Source organism: Monodelphis domestica, chromosome 3 (genome assembly GCF_027887165.1).
Source record: "Monodelphis domestica isolate mMonDom1 chromosome 3, mMonDom1.pri, whole genome shotgun sequence".
Classification (NCBI taxonomy): domain Eukaryota; kingdom Metazoa; phylum Chordata; class Mammalia; order Didelphimorphia; family Didelphidae; genus Monodelphis; species Monodelphis domestica.
The window spans coordinates 83,496,177-83,512,395 of record NC_077229.1 but is presented as its reverse complement, the minus strand read 5'-3'; the positions used below and the strand labels follow the sequence as shown (position 1 = coordinate 83,512,395).

The following is a 16,219-nucleotide window of genomic DNA, read 5'->3' as shown; positions in this document are numbered from 1 at the left end:
AAATAGATGAGATTTTATTTATGGTAATGGTACTAATAGGGATCACATGCTAAGTCATTGAATGTTGAGTGTCGCTGGGACTTTCCATCTGCCCTGCAGCCTAAACCTCCCATATATTGTGTTGTCTCCTATAGAATGTAAACTCTTTGAGAAGAGGGACTGTTTTGCTTTTCTATGTGTATACCCCAAACTAAGCACAGTGCTTTGCACATAATTAAGACAATTCAAAAATTCATTCATTCTATAAAAAATATTTGAGGAAAATTGTTTTACATAGTTGAGAGTTCTAGGATTCAATAGATTGAATGATGAGGATTATATGTATTTTCATTACTTTGGAGTAAACCTGAGGTTCTGTAAGTAAGTTAGTGATATTAACTGAAAGGAAGACATTAAAATGAAGGAACATCTGACCTGGAAAATATCTCTAGAGACTCAATATAGGTTGGAACCTATTTCTAGAATGAACATGCTGTTAGGAGATCATTTCAAGAAACAAAGTGAACTAATCCCTGAATGCTTTGACTATCAATTGAGCATATTTTGAAGTTTATAACAAAAAAGAGGATATTACACATAACACAGTGGAAAGAACAAATGTTCTGGACTCCAAAGAACTGAGTTTAAATATTGCCTTTGGTATTTACTCCCATGTGACCTTGGGCATATTCTTGGGCCTCAGTTTTCTCATCCATAAAATGAGGGATATTTGATTAGATGACTTTGGAGGTTCTTTCTAGCTCCATACATACAAACCTATATATATATATATGGTACTTTAAGTTTGATTTTAGTCACTATCCATTTTCTGAAGAATGGAAAGATTTCTTGAGGGAGAAGTTTAACAGGAGAACAGGAAAAATAAGAATGAGAAGATGGGTGACAGCAGATAGAAAGCTCTCAGAAAGATTTGGAGTCATTAAAGTGGATCTTTGCCAGGTGTTTTTTCTCTATCTGATCATCAATTCCAGCTATTTTCAGGTGCTAGACATCATTCTTTAAGTATTTGTTGGTTATAGATATTTCACCATCTTTTATTCACCTCCACAATCCATTGTGGAGTTAGGGTGCTATGGTTAAGAAGCCTCTTTCCTATAGAAGTTATGCTCCAACTCTTTTAATCTGTTCTTAAGTTTGTTTTTGCAATATTTTGTTCCTGAGCTTGTTCTCATTTGAGGCTCTAATTTTGGGGCCACTTATAATTCAGTCTTACATCTACTAGAGGTATTATGATTAATAAGACTTCTTCCCAACAGGGGAAGCAACAGCTATTCTTAAGCTAACATTTTAAACCAATAGATATGAAATCCGTTTCAGTTCTCTCAGTCAGGTTTTGCAGCCAATAACCCTGAATTTCTCTCCTTGTCCAGGTTGTACCAGAAGATAAAAATATCTAAGAGAAGAGCAAGAATCCCATTTGAATTCATTTAGTAGTTCTTTAATTACTTTTCTTTTTTCAAACTTTCTATTAATTACCAAATTCTGAACTTCTCAGGATTGAATAATCATTTACTGTTGTTCCTCCTAAGACTTAGTTCAACTTTCACCTACTACTACTACTACTACTGCTGTTGCTGCTGCTGCTGTTGCTACTACTACTACTATTCTTCATTATTTGGTGAACTAGTAAGAGAGGTGGGAGAAGGATAATATGAGTTATGCTTGATGTTAGAGAGCAGAATTAGGGCCAGGCAGGAAAATATAGATAGTTGATGTTAAAAGAAGCCCATTAGAAGTATCTAACAAAAGAAAGAACTATCTTTGAAGGAAGATGATGTTGGGAAAGATGATTCATTCTTCAGGTACATGTTAGAGCTGATAACCTCTAAAATCCCTTCCAGTTTTGTTGGACATTCTATGATCTATGAAGACATCAGAATACCAATAAAATGGATTCGGATAAAAAGATGACAAATAAGCAAGGGATCAGGGGGTCAAAAATTAAGCAGATAAAATGAGAGAAGTCAATGAGAGGCAATATCAGAAGCTATGGACTCAAGCAGCATGATATGGTAAGCAGAAAGGAAGAACAGGGATTGATTAAAAGGGCAGGAAAAGGAATAGAAGGAAAGGTACATAACTAAAATGATTTTAAGTAAGGAGTGGGTGAACATTTGTTATGGCCAATGAATTGAAGGTTCCCATTCAGGTATGGACACAAATGGATGTTCTTTGATGTCATTTCCTACTCTGGGAATCTACTAGTATAATTCTAGTCTATAGAGAGTTTAATAGATGTAGCTTTCTACATTTATTAACATTATTACCTTGCAGGTCAACTAGCCATTTTCTTATAGTTAATTCTGATGGATTTATCATTATGTTTGATCTGTCTAGGAAAGGGGGTAAGATCTCCAGAGACAAATGTCCTCAAGTATATTGTTTTCTCAGTTCCTTTTTGCTTCTTCCTAGAGACTAGATTTGAAAACACAAATTCTTGCCTTCTATTTCTTGCTCCTATTCTGATTTTCTTGGCATAGAAACTCACAGTGAATGAATGCTAGAAGTAGGTTTTATTTAGAAGAATAATAGCAACTCACAGTGAATGCTAATACATTAGGTGTAGAAGTAGGTTTTATTTAGAAGAATAATAGCAAATACAGAGTTGATTAGAAGAGAAAGCAACTATCAGATTTTCATGTCCAAGACCAAAGAAAATTCCCATCTGTCAATTCTGGGGGGCTTCTTGGAGGTCTGCCTCAGAACTGGAAGAATGCTGCACTGGCTCCACCTTCAGCCACAGCCCACTCTCTGTTCGGAGGACGAGCTCTAATTTCCTCCGGGGTGGATTCCCATGAGGGAAGACACGGAATCTCAGCAAAGTGAGGGCCAGCACAACCTTCATCTCAGACATAGCAAAGTTCTGGCCAATGCAATTCCTGCTCAAAGTAGAGAGGTTGATAATATTTGGGTCTTGAAACCAACCTGCTTCTGATTCTGAGAACTTTCCCCTTTCCTATATCCCACTGAGGATGGGGCCTCTATAACCTAAAGTGGTAGTCTCTCTTTTGGAATTTTGGTCCTGCCCACAGTGACCTAGAGGGGTGAGGAAATCTCTCAGGGATTTAGATGGGCAAACAGATATTCTGGTCTCACCTGGGTCCAGCTGAGAAGGGCATAAATGCCAAGGGTGACATCTTCTGGGGATTATTGGTGTCAAAGCGGTATGGATCATAGACCTGGGGTAGAAAGATATGATTGGAGGTACTGTTGGGGGTTCCCCAGGGTCACACTCACCAAAGGTCAACTTCTCTTAGAATGGGATCATATTCAGAATAGACAAATCTTCATCAGATTAAATAGCTATCACCTAGGGAACAATGAAGACTCCTATTTTCCCCAGTTCTTTCCTGAAAGGTATATTTGGGGTGTTTTTACTTTTCCTCTGTTCTGGGGCTCCATTAAATCCCATACCAGTATCCTTAACCCCTACTTTGGACTAGCCATGGGATAAGGTATTGGTATTGGTACCTCAGGGTTGGGCCACACAGTCGGATTGTGGTGGGTTCCAAAGATGCTGATAAGGCACACACTCCCTAAGTATGGAGAGTAGAGAAAGAATTATATGGTCCCCCAATTCCATACTTACACCCATGCACATGACTCTCTGTGACTGCCTTTGATCCTTCAGCTTCTTCAGTGTGATTATCTTGTCCCCTTCTCATGGTAAAACCTCCTCCTTGTCATCTTCCAGCCTCCCTCCCTCTCTCCAAACTTTCCCTCCCCCATCCTATGACTCTTCCTCCCCTTGCTGTGTATACTGGGTGAGGGCACCTTTGGGAATAACTCGACTATCAGGTAGTTGGATATCCTTGGTGCATTGACGGAAAATAATAGGAACTGGTGGGTGCAGCCGCAGACTCTCTTTGATACACATGGTCAGGAAGGGCATCTGGGATAGATCATTCCTGAGGACAGAAGAACTGTCAGTCCAGCCCAATGGTGGTGAAAAGGAGGACATACCCCTTTAATTCTTGTGGAAAAAGCAGGGGTGTAAGAAGGTGTTAATTTGAAGGAACTTAATAGAGGTTAGCTTACAATCAGACATTGGAGGATACTGACAAAGCTATGGATGAACAATAGAGGCTAGGATGTGGGAGGGGGACTTCAACACAGAAAAGCTCTCTATATTTTAGCCCTGTGTAGTAATTGTGTTAGGTTAAACTGAAAACAACTGTAGGTACAGGAGCTTAACTGCCCTGAGATACCTTTATACCTCTCTTGGTGTGGGTGAAGTTGTTTCAGTAAGTGGAAACCATCATCTACTAAGGATTAGTTTCGATCGGGATGGAGATTGGAGGCAGCTAGTCAATGGCAGACTTTTGAGTTAAGACATGAGCTTGAATCAGTCTCTTGCTAGCTGGAAAACTCTGGGCAAGTCATTTAACCTCTGTTTTCCTCAGCTTCTTTATTCCCAAAATAAGGTTAATAAGAGTTAATAATAGCATCTACCTCTTAGGATGAGGATCACATGAGACAACATGTGTAAAAGATTTGGAAAATGATGAAGTGCTGTATAAAGGGTAGGTACTATTATTATTGGGGATGGTTCATTTGGGAATATCCTTGGTTGTAGACAGGTAGAAAGAGGCCTAGCCCCTAAGTACACACACCTAGTACTCCCTAGTCCTGTGATCTCTTGGTTCCAATCCCAAACTCAGCCCACACTAACCATTCAATCTCTTCTGTTTCACGGCCCTTCATGAGCTCTTGTATCTCCTGGCGGCAGCGGTCCTGGTATTCCTGATGTTGGGCTAGGTTGTAGAGGACCCAAGAGATGCCACTTGCAGTTGTATCATGCCCTAGGTGAGGCAGAAGAAAAGGAACCCAAAGATTTGGTGTGATGGTTAGGAGTGGCCATTACTAGACTGTGGAGGGAGAGGGAACATACTCACCTCTTCATGATCAATACCAGATAGAAAGGATAGCTGTGCATATCTAGGCCAGTAGGGTTAAATAGGACCCCATAAAGAAATTCCAAGCCTACCACAGGAACTCTAAGCCCCTCTCCTTTCCCTTTCATCTGCCCCCTTCACCTTCAAACATGAAGGTGTCAGCTTCTGCTCGAATGTCCTTGTCTGACAGAGGCTTCCCATCTTCATCCTGGAACAAGACCACATTTCTCAGTTTTTTGCCCCCCACCCCCTGCCATTCACAACTCTGATTGGGGATCCAAGCAACACCTCCCTATACTTAGGCATTTTAAGTAAACTGGAGCCACCAAATTTCCCTAGAACCTATCTAATTGACCCCCATGAATTTATTACCAAGCCCAGAAACACTGGATACGCCTAAAGCTATCCTCTGGACTTATAGTTCAGTTATAAAACTTGGAGGTTATTATGCCTTGGAGGTCCCCTGGAGTTTGTAGAAGTTTCAGAAACCCCTCCCAGGTCCATGAGAATCAGACTCCTCTAAAGCACTCAGAAGCGTAGATTCTTGGATTTGAAAAGAGACTTTACTGAACATGTGAATCTGATCTACTTTCAGAGATACAAATTCAGCCTTGAAATGCTCCTAGAATGGGGCTTCTTTTACTGGTGTGTGTGAATTAGCTTTTAAATAAAATAACTTGAAATGCATTTCAATATAGTTTCTTTAGTAATACCATGTAATTTATTTTATGCATTTAGAAACATTATTCTTAGAAAGGGTCCATAGGCTTTCGTGGTCATTCAGTCATGTCTCTCTCTTTATGACCCCACAGATCACAGCATGTGGATACTATAGGGCTTTCTTGGCAGATACTGGAGTGGTTTATGATCTCCTTCTTTAGTAGATTAATGCAAATAGAGGTTAAGTGACTTGCCCAGGGTCACACAGCTAGTAAGCAATTGAAGCCGAATTCTTCCTGATTTTAGCTCAGCACTCTATCCACTGAGTCCCTTAGCTGCCTGCAATTGCTCTGTAGGCTTTGCCACACTACTAAAGGGATCCATAAACCAAAAAGGTTAAGAACTTCTTCAATTCCTTTGTCTTCCTCATCCTCACGATATTGACCCTGAATATTGTGTCTCATACATGTAAATCAGAATATTTGTTTTTCCCCCCAGCATAGCTAGACTTCTTTGATATACCTAGAGCTATCCACAGGTGTTCCTGGACATACCTAGATTCCAAGTGACTCCCCCATGATATGCAGAACCAGCCACAGAGATATTCCTAAGTACAGTTAGAAATCACAAGATTCCCCTGATAAACCCAGAACCAGAGCCACTTTTAGATATATTTAGAATCCTAGAAACCCTGCTGATGTCATTAACCCCCACAATGTTTCAAAATACACATAGACATAGGAGACTAAAACATACACATAGAATCAATCACAGAAATACTCCTAAATTATCTAGAACTTGATAGAGCACTGGAGTTGGTGTTAGAGGTCCTGGGTACAAATTGCAGTTTTGTAATTTACTATTTGTATGGTCTTGGGCAGATTACTTAACTTGATATGGTTTTCGTTTCCTCATGTTCAGAAATAGAGGATTTGAAAAGATCACATTTAAGGTCCCTTCTAGTTCATGATCCTATGTGAAAATCCTTTGTTTTTATAAGGTGCTGCATATTTAAAAACTGAATAAAGGAATAATTAATTATGAGAATCTGGGATACTCCTAGAAACATATAGAATTGGGAATAATTTTTTTAATGACTATACAACCAGATGTTTATATATGTATCAGAGAGTAGGATGGAGGAATAAGTGAGGTAGAAGGTGGGAGAGTGGGTGGAATAGGAGCAGGAATAAAGAAGGTATTGGCAATGATCTAAAGCACCTTGGACCAGCTGATCCCTGGTTATGTACCAGGCATGGGCCACCATGAAACAATTCAGACATGACTCTATATACCCCCAAATAAACTTGATATGCTTAGAACCCAGTCATAAGGATTAGAGACAGCTGGGTGGAACAATGGATTTGAGCCTGAGCCTGGAGGCAAGAAGACCTGAGTTCAAATCTAGTATCTGACATTTAATAGCTTTCTGACCCTGAACAAGTTGATTAGCCTCTGTTTGCCTCAGTTTCCTCATATGTAAAATAGGGATAATAATAGTACCTACCTCCCAAGTCTGTTGTGAGGATCAAATGACATAATACTTGAAAAACACTTAGCACAGTGCCTGGCACGTAGTAAATTGTATATAGATGTTAACTGTTATTATTAACTATTATCGCAAATTCCTTTGCAATACCAGAAAGTAGTCTGGAGAGCTATTCCATGCCAATAGAAAGAAAGAAACAGAATATTATTTCTTTCCCTTCCTCACACAGAGTTCTATGTTATTCTGTAAAGACTAGGGCCTCTGATGGAAAGAAAAAGCTTTTGAAGATGATAGCAACAATCAAATATGGTTTTATTGAGGGTTCAAGTTGCCCACCCCTCTCTCCTGGTCTCCAAGTCCAATACTACAGCTCCATGACTCTCCCCACAGACATTCCAACTCTTTGTAGACACCTAAATACCTCCCTTATCTTCCCCAAGCCTCTCCGACTTCATGCTCCCCACACACTTACCCACACACTCACCTTGGACAGAAGCAGAATATCTATGAAGTCCATGGTCTTGCCTTTGCCCTTGTCCTTGAGGAAGGCTTCAACGCCTTGTTCAGCAAGAACTTTTTGCCGGGCCTTGATAACAGCATCTGTGAAGTCATGCACGAGGTGGCAGGCCTGAGTGAAGCTTCTTCCCTGGCTTGTGAGGTAGTACACACTATCCCAGTATAGAAAGAACTGATTGCTACGTTTTGTTGAAAGGACACTCAGCTCCAGGATGGTGGAGATGTATTTACTTGGCTTCCTGTCCAAAGCAGAGGAACCAGGGTCAGGCTCTGGGCCAGGCAGGGAGAAAACTCACTATAGCTCAGACCAACCTCCTCCATGACTTTCAACTAAATCCAAAGTTTCCCTGTCCTAGTCACTGTCGCTACCTTTCTCTAGTCTCAAAACCAGTCTCGGTCCCCACAATCCTATCCATTTTTTTTCTCCAAAATGGTAACAGAAGCATAGAGTCTCAGAATTGGAAGTGATCTCCAAGGCTTTTTAGAACAGCTCTTAATTGGTCAGGAATCAGTGGTACAAGATCCCAAGAAGTAGTCATTCAGCCTTTTCTTGAAGACCTCAAGTGAAGGGGAATTTTCTACTTTCTGAGTTTTTGAATTTCACCTTTATTTTTGCAGGCCTAACTGTTAGGCACTTTCCCCCCTCCTCCCCAAATTTCTTTTTATTATTCCAAATGTTTATAAAACTAAACATACAAGCATTTCTATATGCAAAGAAAAAGAAGATAGTGCAAAATAAAATCAGAAATATCCAATATGTTTAACTTACTTTTTTCATATTGACATTATAAATCCCATCCATAAGTGTTTTAGCTCCTCCCCACTTCCTCTCATCTCAAAGGATATCATCAGAAAGGCCAACATGTCCATATAAATTGTCTTTCATGTTTTACCTTTATGTTCACTTTCTAGAGGTAACATTGATGGTTTATTTCTCCAGCATTAGTTCTGTGTCTGTATAGGATGTTCCCCTGGTTCTATTGATTTCACTGTTTATTATCTAATATAGTTCTTTCTATGTTAAAAAAAACCCAGTATGCTCATTGTTTCTTATGGTGCAATAGTATTCCATCGCAATCAAATACCGCTATTTATTCAAAGTTTTTTCTTTTGACCAAGACTGCCATCGCAATTTCCTCTTATTATGTCATTATACCCTCTTGTATTAGGCTATCTTTAAGTAATGGAAGGATTGACAAATGGAAGTGAGATTAGACTTGTTTTTGGTACAAAATACTTCTCAATTTGGGGTGTATGAGGTGCTCTGGGAGTGTTAGTATCTCTGGTATGGAGGGCTTGTCGTGCCCTCCTAGGGCAGCTCTCCAGCCTCTGACCCCCACCTGACACCCAGCTCTTACTTGTGGCTCCCAGTAGCTGCTAGCATGTGGCAACGGCCACACCCCAGGCAACGGCTTCCACAAGCCGGCTAAACCTTGTGAGGGTAGCCATCGGGTCGTCGACCCCTGGCGAACTAGGGCTTTGCTCACCCAGCATGTAAAGACTGCTTTGGCTGAACAGACGAAAGAAACCAATAAGAAGGTTCAACAGCTGAGAGGGTGACGCAGCAAAGCACTGTGGAGTGCTTAGGGCGTGATGGAGCACAAAGGACAACACGGCCATCCAATGCAGCTGAGGAAGTCTCCAGGTGTAATGACCTTTCGTGCCACTGGACCCAGGCTTCCAATGCCGAGAGAGTGGGACTGTCTCTGTGCATTGACTTTTCCACTTAAATCTCCTTCACGCACAAGTATCTTTGTGCACACTTATCTATCCTAACCCCGTCCACCCTCTTCAAGACCTGCAGCGATGGGGGAGTGATGACGCAACAGGTGGAGGTGACCACTGGCAGTTGTAGTCATGATCCTGCATGTAGGCGGCCCACGGACCAGTGGTCGCTCGGCCCTGTGGGCAGCAGAGATGTTCGGAAGCATCCTGGGCAACTGAGCAGCCCTCTCTAGGACAGCACTGCTCACCCTAATCAAGGGAGGGGACTAGAAAAGGTGTCCCAAATATTGCCTGCCCTACAAACACCCGGTCAGCACACTGTGCCTGGCGGGTCATCCCCTTTAAGTGGTCATAATCAAAGAAAAAATACAAAGAAACTCCTACTAGGATCATGGAACATCAGGACATTAGTTGACAGAGAGAATACCCCAAGACCTGAGAGAAGAACAGCTCTAATCGGTAAAGAACTGGCGCGAAATTACATCGACATTGCAGCCTTAAGCGAAACACGCTTACCAGAAGAGGGATCACTCAGCGAACCCACCACTGGATACACCTTCTTCTGGAAAGGTAGAGCCACAAGTGAAGACAGAATCCACGGTGTTGGCCTGGCCATCAAGACCAGTTTGCTCAAACAGCTGCCAGACTTGCCTGTGGGCATCAGTGAGAGGCTCATGAAGACCCATTTGCCTCTCAGCAAAGACAGGTATGCCACAATCATCAGCTCATATGCCCCAACACTGACCAGCACAGAGGAGACCATCAAGTAGTTCTACTCTGACCTGAGTGCCGTCCTGCACTCAGTGCCCACAAATGACAAGCTGATACTACTGGGAGACTTCAACACCCGCGTTGGCCAGGACCATGAAAGATGGAAAGGAGTGCTCGGCAAACACGACATCAGCAAAATGAACAACAACGGCCTACTACTACTCAGCAAATGCTTAGAGTTTGAACTCACCATCACGAACACTGTGTTCAGAATGGCGAACAAATATAAAACAACGTGGATGCACCCAAGATCAAAACAGTGGCATCTCATTGACTACATCATTGTATGCTGGCGAGACATCCAGGATGTAAAGATCACCAGAGCCATGAGAGGAGCTGAATGCTGGACAGACCACCAATTGGTTAGAGCAACTTTTCAAATGCGCATTGCGCCTTGCCATCCAAAATGCGCCCAGACAATTCGCGCATTTTACAACGTGAGTCATCTGAGAGATCCATCTTATTTGCAAACATTCCAGTCCTGCCTGGATGACAAGCTGTCTGCCAAGGGACCACTCACTGGAAGCTCAACTGAGAAATGGAACCAGTTCAGAGACGCAGTGAAGGAAACATCAAAGACAGTCCTAGGCCCAAAACAACGCAACCACCAGGACTGGTTCAATGAGAACAACACTGCTATTGAAGACCTATTGAGCAAGAAGAACAAAGCCTTTATGGAGTGGCAAAATAACCTAAAGTCTGCTCCTAAAAGGACAGATTCAAGTCTCTCCAAGCTACGGTGCAGCGTGAGATCAGGAAGATGCAAGACCGATGGTGGGGAAAAAAAGGCAGAAGAAATCCAGCGGTTTGCTGATATGAAAAACTACAAACAATTTTTCAGTGCCCTCAAGACTGTCTATGGGCCATTAAAATCCACCACCACTCCCTTGCTATCCTCTGATGGTGACACTCTCATAAAAGATAAAAAAGGCATCAGCAACAGGTGGAAAGAACACTTCAGTCAGCTTCTCAACCGACCCTCTTCAGTCGACCAAAGGGCCCTTGACCAGATCCCCCAAAACCGCTCCATCGAACAACTTGACGTCCCTCCTTCAATAGAGGAAGTCCAAAAAGCCATTAAACAAATGAGTGCAGGCAAGGCACCTGGTAAAGACGGGATCCCAACCGAGGTGTACAAGGCCTTAAAATGGAAAGGTGCTCCAGGCATGCCATATAGTGCTGACCAGCATATGGGAAGAGGAAGACTTGCCCCCAGAACTCAGAGATGCCTCCATCGTAGCCCTATACAAGAACAAAGGCTCACGAGCAGCCTGTGACAACTACAGAGGCATCTCACTACTCTCCACTGACGGAAAGATCCTCGCCCGTGTTATACTCAACAGACTCTTGTCATCTGTTTCAGAGTAGAACCTGCCTGAATCACAATGTGGCTTCCGACCAGATCGCAGCACCATCGACATGGTCTTCACGGTGAGGCAAATGCAGGAAAAATGCTTTGAGCAGAACCTGAGCCTCTATAATGTCTTCATAGACCTGACAAAGGCGTTCGACACAGTGAACAGGGATGCACTGTGGGTGATCCTCAGCAAGCTCGGTTGCCCAGCAAAATTTGTCAAACTGATCCAGCTCTTTCATGTCGACATGACAGGGGAAGTCCTATCTGGTGGAGAGACTTCCAATTGCTTCAACATCTCCAATGGTGTGAAACAAGGCTGTGTCCTCGCTCCGGTACTATTCAACCTATTTTTCACCCAAGTATTACGATGTGCTGTGATGGATCTAGACCTGGGCGTCTACATCAAATACCAATTGGATGGCTCACTATTTGACCTTCGCTGCCTGACTGCAAAAACAAAGACAACAGAGAGACTCATCCTGGAAGCTCTCTTTGCAGATGACTGTGCTCTCATGGCCCACCAAGAAAATCATCTCCAAACCATTGTGGACAGGTTCTCCACCGCAACAAAACTGGTTGGCCTGACTATCAGCCTCAGCAAAACAGAGGTGCTGTTCCAACCTGCACCAGGGAGGCCAACTAACCAGTCGTGCATTACAATCGACAGCACTCAGCTTTCTAACGTCAATACTTTCAAGTACCTGGGCAGCACCATCGCCAACGACGGGTCCCTAGACCACGAGATTAATGCCACGATCCAAAAGGCCAGCCAGGCACTTGGGCGCCTGTGCTGCAAAGTCCTCCAACACAGAGGTGTAAGCACTGCGACGAAGCTCAAAGTGTATAACGCAGTGGTCCTCACCTCGCTCCTGTACGTTTGCGAGACATGGACACTGAACCGGAAGCACATGAAACAGTTGGAGCAATTCCACCAACGCTCTCTCTGGTCAATTATGAGGATCCGATGGCAGGACCGAATCACCAATCAGGAAGTCCTCGACAGAGCCAACTCCACCAGCATCGAAGTCATGGTCCTCAAAATCCAGCTACAATGGTCTGGACACGTCATCTGCATGGACCCACAGCGAATACCAAGACAGGTATTCTATGGTGAACTGTCAGCTGGACTCAGGAAACAAGGCCGACCAAAGAAAAGATTCAAGGATCAGCTAAAGTCCAACTTGAAGTGGGCTGGCATTACACCAAAGCAACCAGAACTCGCTGCCTCTGACAGGAGCAGCTGGCGAACCCACATTAACCATGCCGCCACCACCTTTGAAGATGAGCGACGTCAACGTCTTGCTGCTGGGCGTGAACGCCAACACCAGGCCACAACCGCACCTCCCGTAACAACTGGCGTCCCATGCCCCATGTGTCACACACTTTGTGCCTCAGCCTTTGGACTCCAAAGCCACATGAGGGTACACCATAGATGAAACTGCACAAAGACAATAGTCATTCTCGATCACCGAGAGACTACCACTACTTCTCAATTTGCTTCTTCAATTGACATTCTTACAGGATTATTTCTAGAGGGGGCAGGTTGGTGGCTCAGTGGATTGAGCACTAAAAATGTGATTAACATGGGGATGAAGTGGGGTGGCGGGTATACCAGAACGGAGGTTTTAGCCTATAGCAGAAGAGAAAGCTACTTCATTGACCTTAAGTGGTATCAAGCACCCTGATTATGGGGAGATGTAGCCATTCTAGCTCTGGGAACCTGACTTGTTAGCATGTGTATAAGTCCAGAGTCTTACTAGAAAAGGAAAAAAAGGGCTAATATTTAGGGAAAAGGGACATCTGTTGGGAAACAAAATAGAATATTATTGCTGTGTAAGAAATGACTAAGAGAACCCTGAGATTTTGAACTGATATAGAGTGAAGTGAGTAAAACCAGATAAATTTTTATAAGGACTGCATTGTAAAGAAAAAAAAGACTTTAGAAGCTGAGGGGTTGTCCATGAATGGGGAAATGACTTAAAAGTTATGGTATATGAAAAGGATGGAATATTATTGTGCCATAAGAAATGATCAAGGGGATGATTTCAGAGAAACCTGGGAAGACTTGCATGAATTAATGCAGAGTAAAATGAACAGAATCAGGGGAACAATTTATAAAATAACAATATTGTAAAGACAGTCAACTTTGAAAGACTTAGGAATTCTGATAAACACACTAATCAATTGTAATTTCAGAGAACTCAAACCAGAATATCTTACCAACCTCCTGTTAGAGAATTGTATATTTTGAGATATTTCTGGTGGAACATGGTCGATTTGGGAATTTGTTTTGCTTGACTATCTATGTTTGCAATAGGGTTTTCCCCCTCCTTAATTTGTATTAGTTGCGGCAGGTGGAAGGGAGAGAATAAGGATCTGAAAATTAAATGTAATTAAAAACACCCCAACATTCAAAGACTTAAGAATCATGATCAAAATGATGACTGATTCCAAAGGTACCTATGTGATTATATTTGTTACTCATCTACCTCCTGAGAGAGAGAGAGAGAGAGAGGTGTTAGAATAAAAGTTTACTTAGTTTTTTTTTTCTCCTGATTATAAATTTGGGGAGGGGTAGGGGAAGAGATGGAGATTATCAATGGTGATGCAAAAAAAAAAAAAGAATCTTTGAAATATTTTTCAAAATGCTAAGGAAATAACAGAAGGAAGTTCAGAAAGAAGCATTGACAAGCAGGACAATTTAAAAACTAGCATTTGTAATTATACATATATATGTATATATACATATATGTAATTTCATCAGATATACTGTTATTTTTGGTATCTAGGTAGCACAGTGACTAGAATACTGAGCCTAGAGTCAAGAAGACCTGAATTCAAATCCAGTTTCAGCACAAACCGTGTGACCCTGGGCAAGTCACTTAACATTGTTTACCAAAATGAACTGGAAAAGGATATGGCAAACCGCCTTTGCCAAGAAAATTCTAGATGGGGTCATAAAGAATCAGACATGACTGAAACAATTGAACAACAACACACAATTACAATACTTATAATTACATGTATGAGTATGTATTTTAAAAAGTCAAGAGATATGACTTGGAGATTAATACAAAAATATGAAAAAAGTTTGAAACTTTTAAAAATTATTTTTAAAAGGTTGTGCTGAGGCATTTAACCAATCTCTCTCTCTCTCTCTCTCTCTCTCTCTCTCTCTCTCTCTCTCTCTCTCTCTCTCTCTCTCTCTCTCGTCTTTGATCTGTTTGTATCCAAAGACTTCTTTTGCCTACAAATGTGCAGAAGTCTTCTTTCTTTAAAAATTGTCACCCAACATGACCAAATCAATTAAGTTATTGTTCTATATTTTTCTAACCTTTCACAGAAAAACTCCCAGAAAAAGCCATTTGTAGTACTTATCTCCGTGTCTTTACCGCCCCTTTCACTTTAAACTCTGCAGTCTGACTTTTCCCCTCAATTTTCATGCATCTTACCTCCTCTGACAAATTTCACAAGTACTGTTGAACAAATATTCCTCTTGGATATTCTCTCCTCTCCAAGTTTTCCATGACCCTACTTTGCCTTCATTCTTTTCTATATGTATCTGACAGCTAATTCTTAGTCTTTTTTTGAATCAATATCCTTGCTCTACCCCCTATGTGTTTGTGTATTCCAAGACCATGTTCTGAGTACCTTTTCTCTCTTTATCTTGGTGATGTCATCAGATTATGGGTTCAGTGCTTCAATGATATTTGTATGATATATATAATCTCTCCTAAACTTTATTACTATACTACCAAGTGGATGCCATATGTATCTCAAGTTCAATGTAACACAAAATGTTCCTCATCCTTTATTTTAAACTCTATCATCCTCCTAACTTCTCTGCTCCCATTGAGGGTACCAACATCCTTTCAGATTTTCCAACTCAGAGTCATCCTCAATTCCATACTGTTGTACAACTCTCATTCCCCATCATTTTCCAAGTCTTGTCAATTATATCTCCTGAATCTCTCTCACACCTGTCCCTTCACCCTACTCTACACCCACTCTGGTTTATACCTTACTTACTTTATTTCCCTAGACCACCAATAAGCTACTAATTGATCACTCCACATCCACTCTTCTCCCCACTTCAGTAAATTTTCTACATAGCTGCCAAGTTGATAGTCCTAAAATTCAGGTCTGACCAGGTTGCTTCCTTACTTAAGAAGCCTCAGAATAATATATGGTATCTTTAGGATAAAATACAGACTTTCCTGTTTGGTTTTAAATCCCTTCAAAATTTGGCTCCAGCCTATCTTTCTCCACTTATTACTGCTCTTCACAAATACTCCATTCCAGCCAAATTGCCCATCACATGACATTCCATCCCCTACTCCCATATATTTACATAGTCTTCCCCTATGCATAGAATGTCCTCCCTTTTCACACCTATCTATCTCTTAGAATCCCAGGATTAGAATTCCTGTTTTCTGCAGACAAGCACTGTATCTGGTGTGGGGCATTAAACAAAATACATATTCCACATGTCCTCTACCACAACTATACTCAGCTGAATGAAGCTGTTACCTGATGGCATGATGCCATTTAAAATAGAGTAGTTAAGGTGATTAGAATACTGCAGACGATTTTGTCAAATCATATCATATTGCCAGCTGTCTTCTGGCCTGTATTTCCTTCTATTACCCTTCCCCAGTCAACAGTCCTACTTCACAATCTAGTTTTTCTTTCAAGTTACCCAGTAATCTTGTTAGGATGCCAGATAAATAGAATTCAAGGAAAAGAAACAGGAAGAAGAATTTGAAGGGAAGGATAAGGCGAGTTTTGAAAGGGGATGAAAACTCC

At 41.7% G+C, this 16,219-nt stretch overlaps 1 protein-coding gene across 4 annotated transcripts in view; it reads right to left on the bottom strand.

Moving 5' to 3' along the window:
• Nucleotides 1-2,494: 2,494 nt before the first annotated feature.
• The window catches only part of LOC100013399 (cytochrome P450 4F11-like), a 43,253-nt gene continuing 29,528 nt past the window's right edge, over nucleotides 2,495-16,219 (bottom strand). For all 4 annotated transcript variants that reach the window (XM_056822314.1, XM_007489708.3, XM_007489710.3 and 1 more), the window contains 7 exons: nucleotides 7,529-7,799; nucleotides 5,037-5,103; nucleotides 4,673-4,802; nucleotides 3,775-3,908; nucleotides 3,472-3,536; nucleotides 3,097-3,179; nucleotides 2,495-2,879 (listed from right to left, as the gene is read on the bottom strand). In XM_056822314.1, coding sequence (XP_056678292.1) covers nucleotides 2,669-2,879; nucleotides 3,097-3,179; nucleotides 3,472-3,536; nucleotides 3,775-3,908; nucleotides 4,673-4,802; nucleotides 5,037-5,103; nucleotides 7,529-7,799 — 961 coding nt within the window. In that variant the 3' untranslated portion in view covers nucleotides 2,495-2,668. The remainder of the gene's footprint in view (nucleotides 2,880-3,096; nucleotides 3,180-3,471; nucleotides 3,537-3,774; nucleotides 3,909-4,672; nucleotides 4,803-5,036; nucleotides 5,104-7,528; nucleotides 7,800-16,219) is intronic.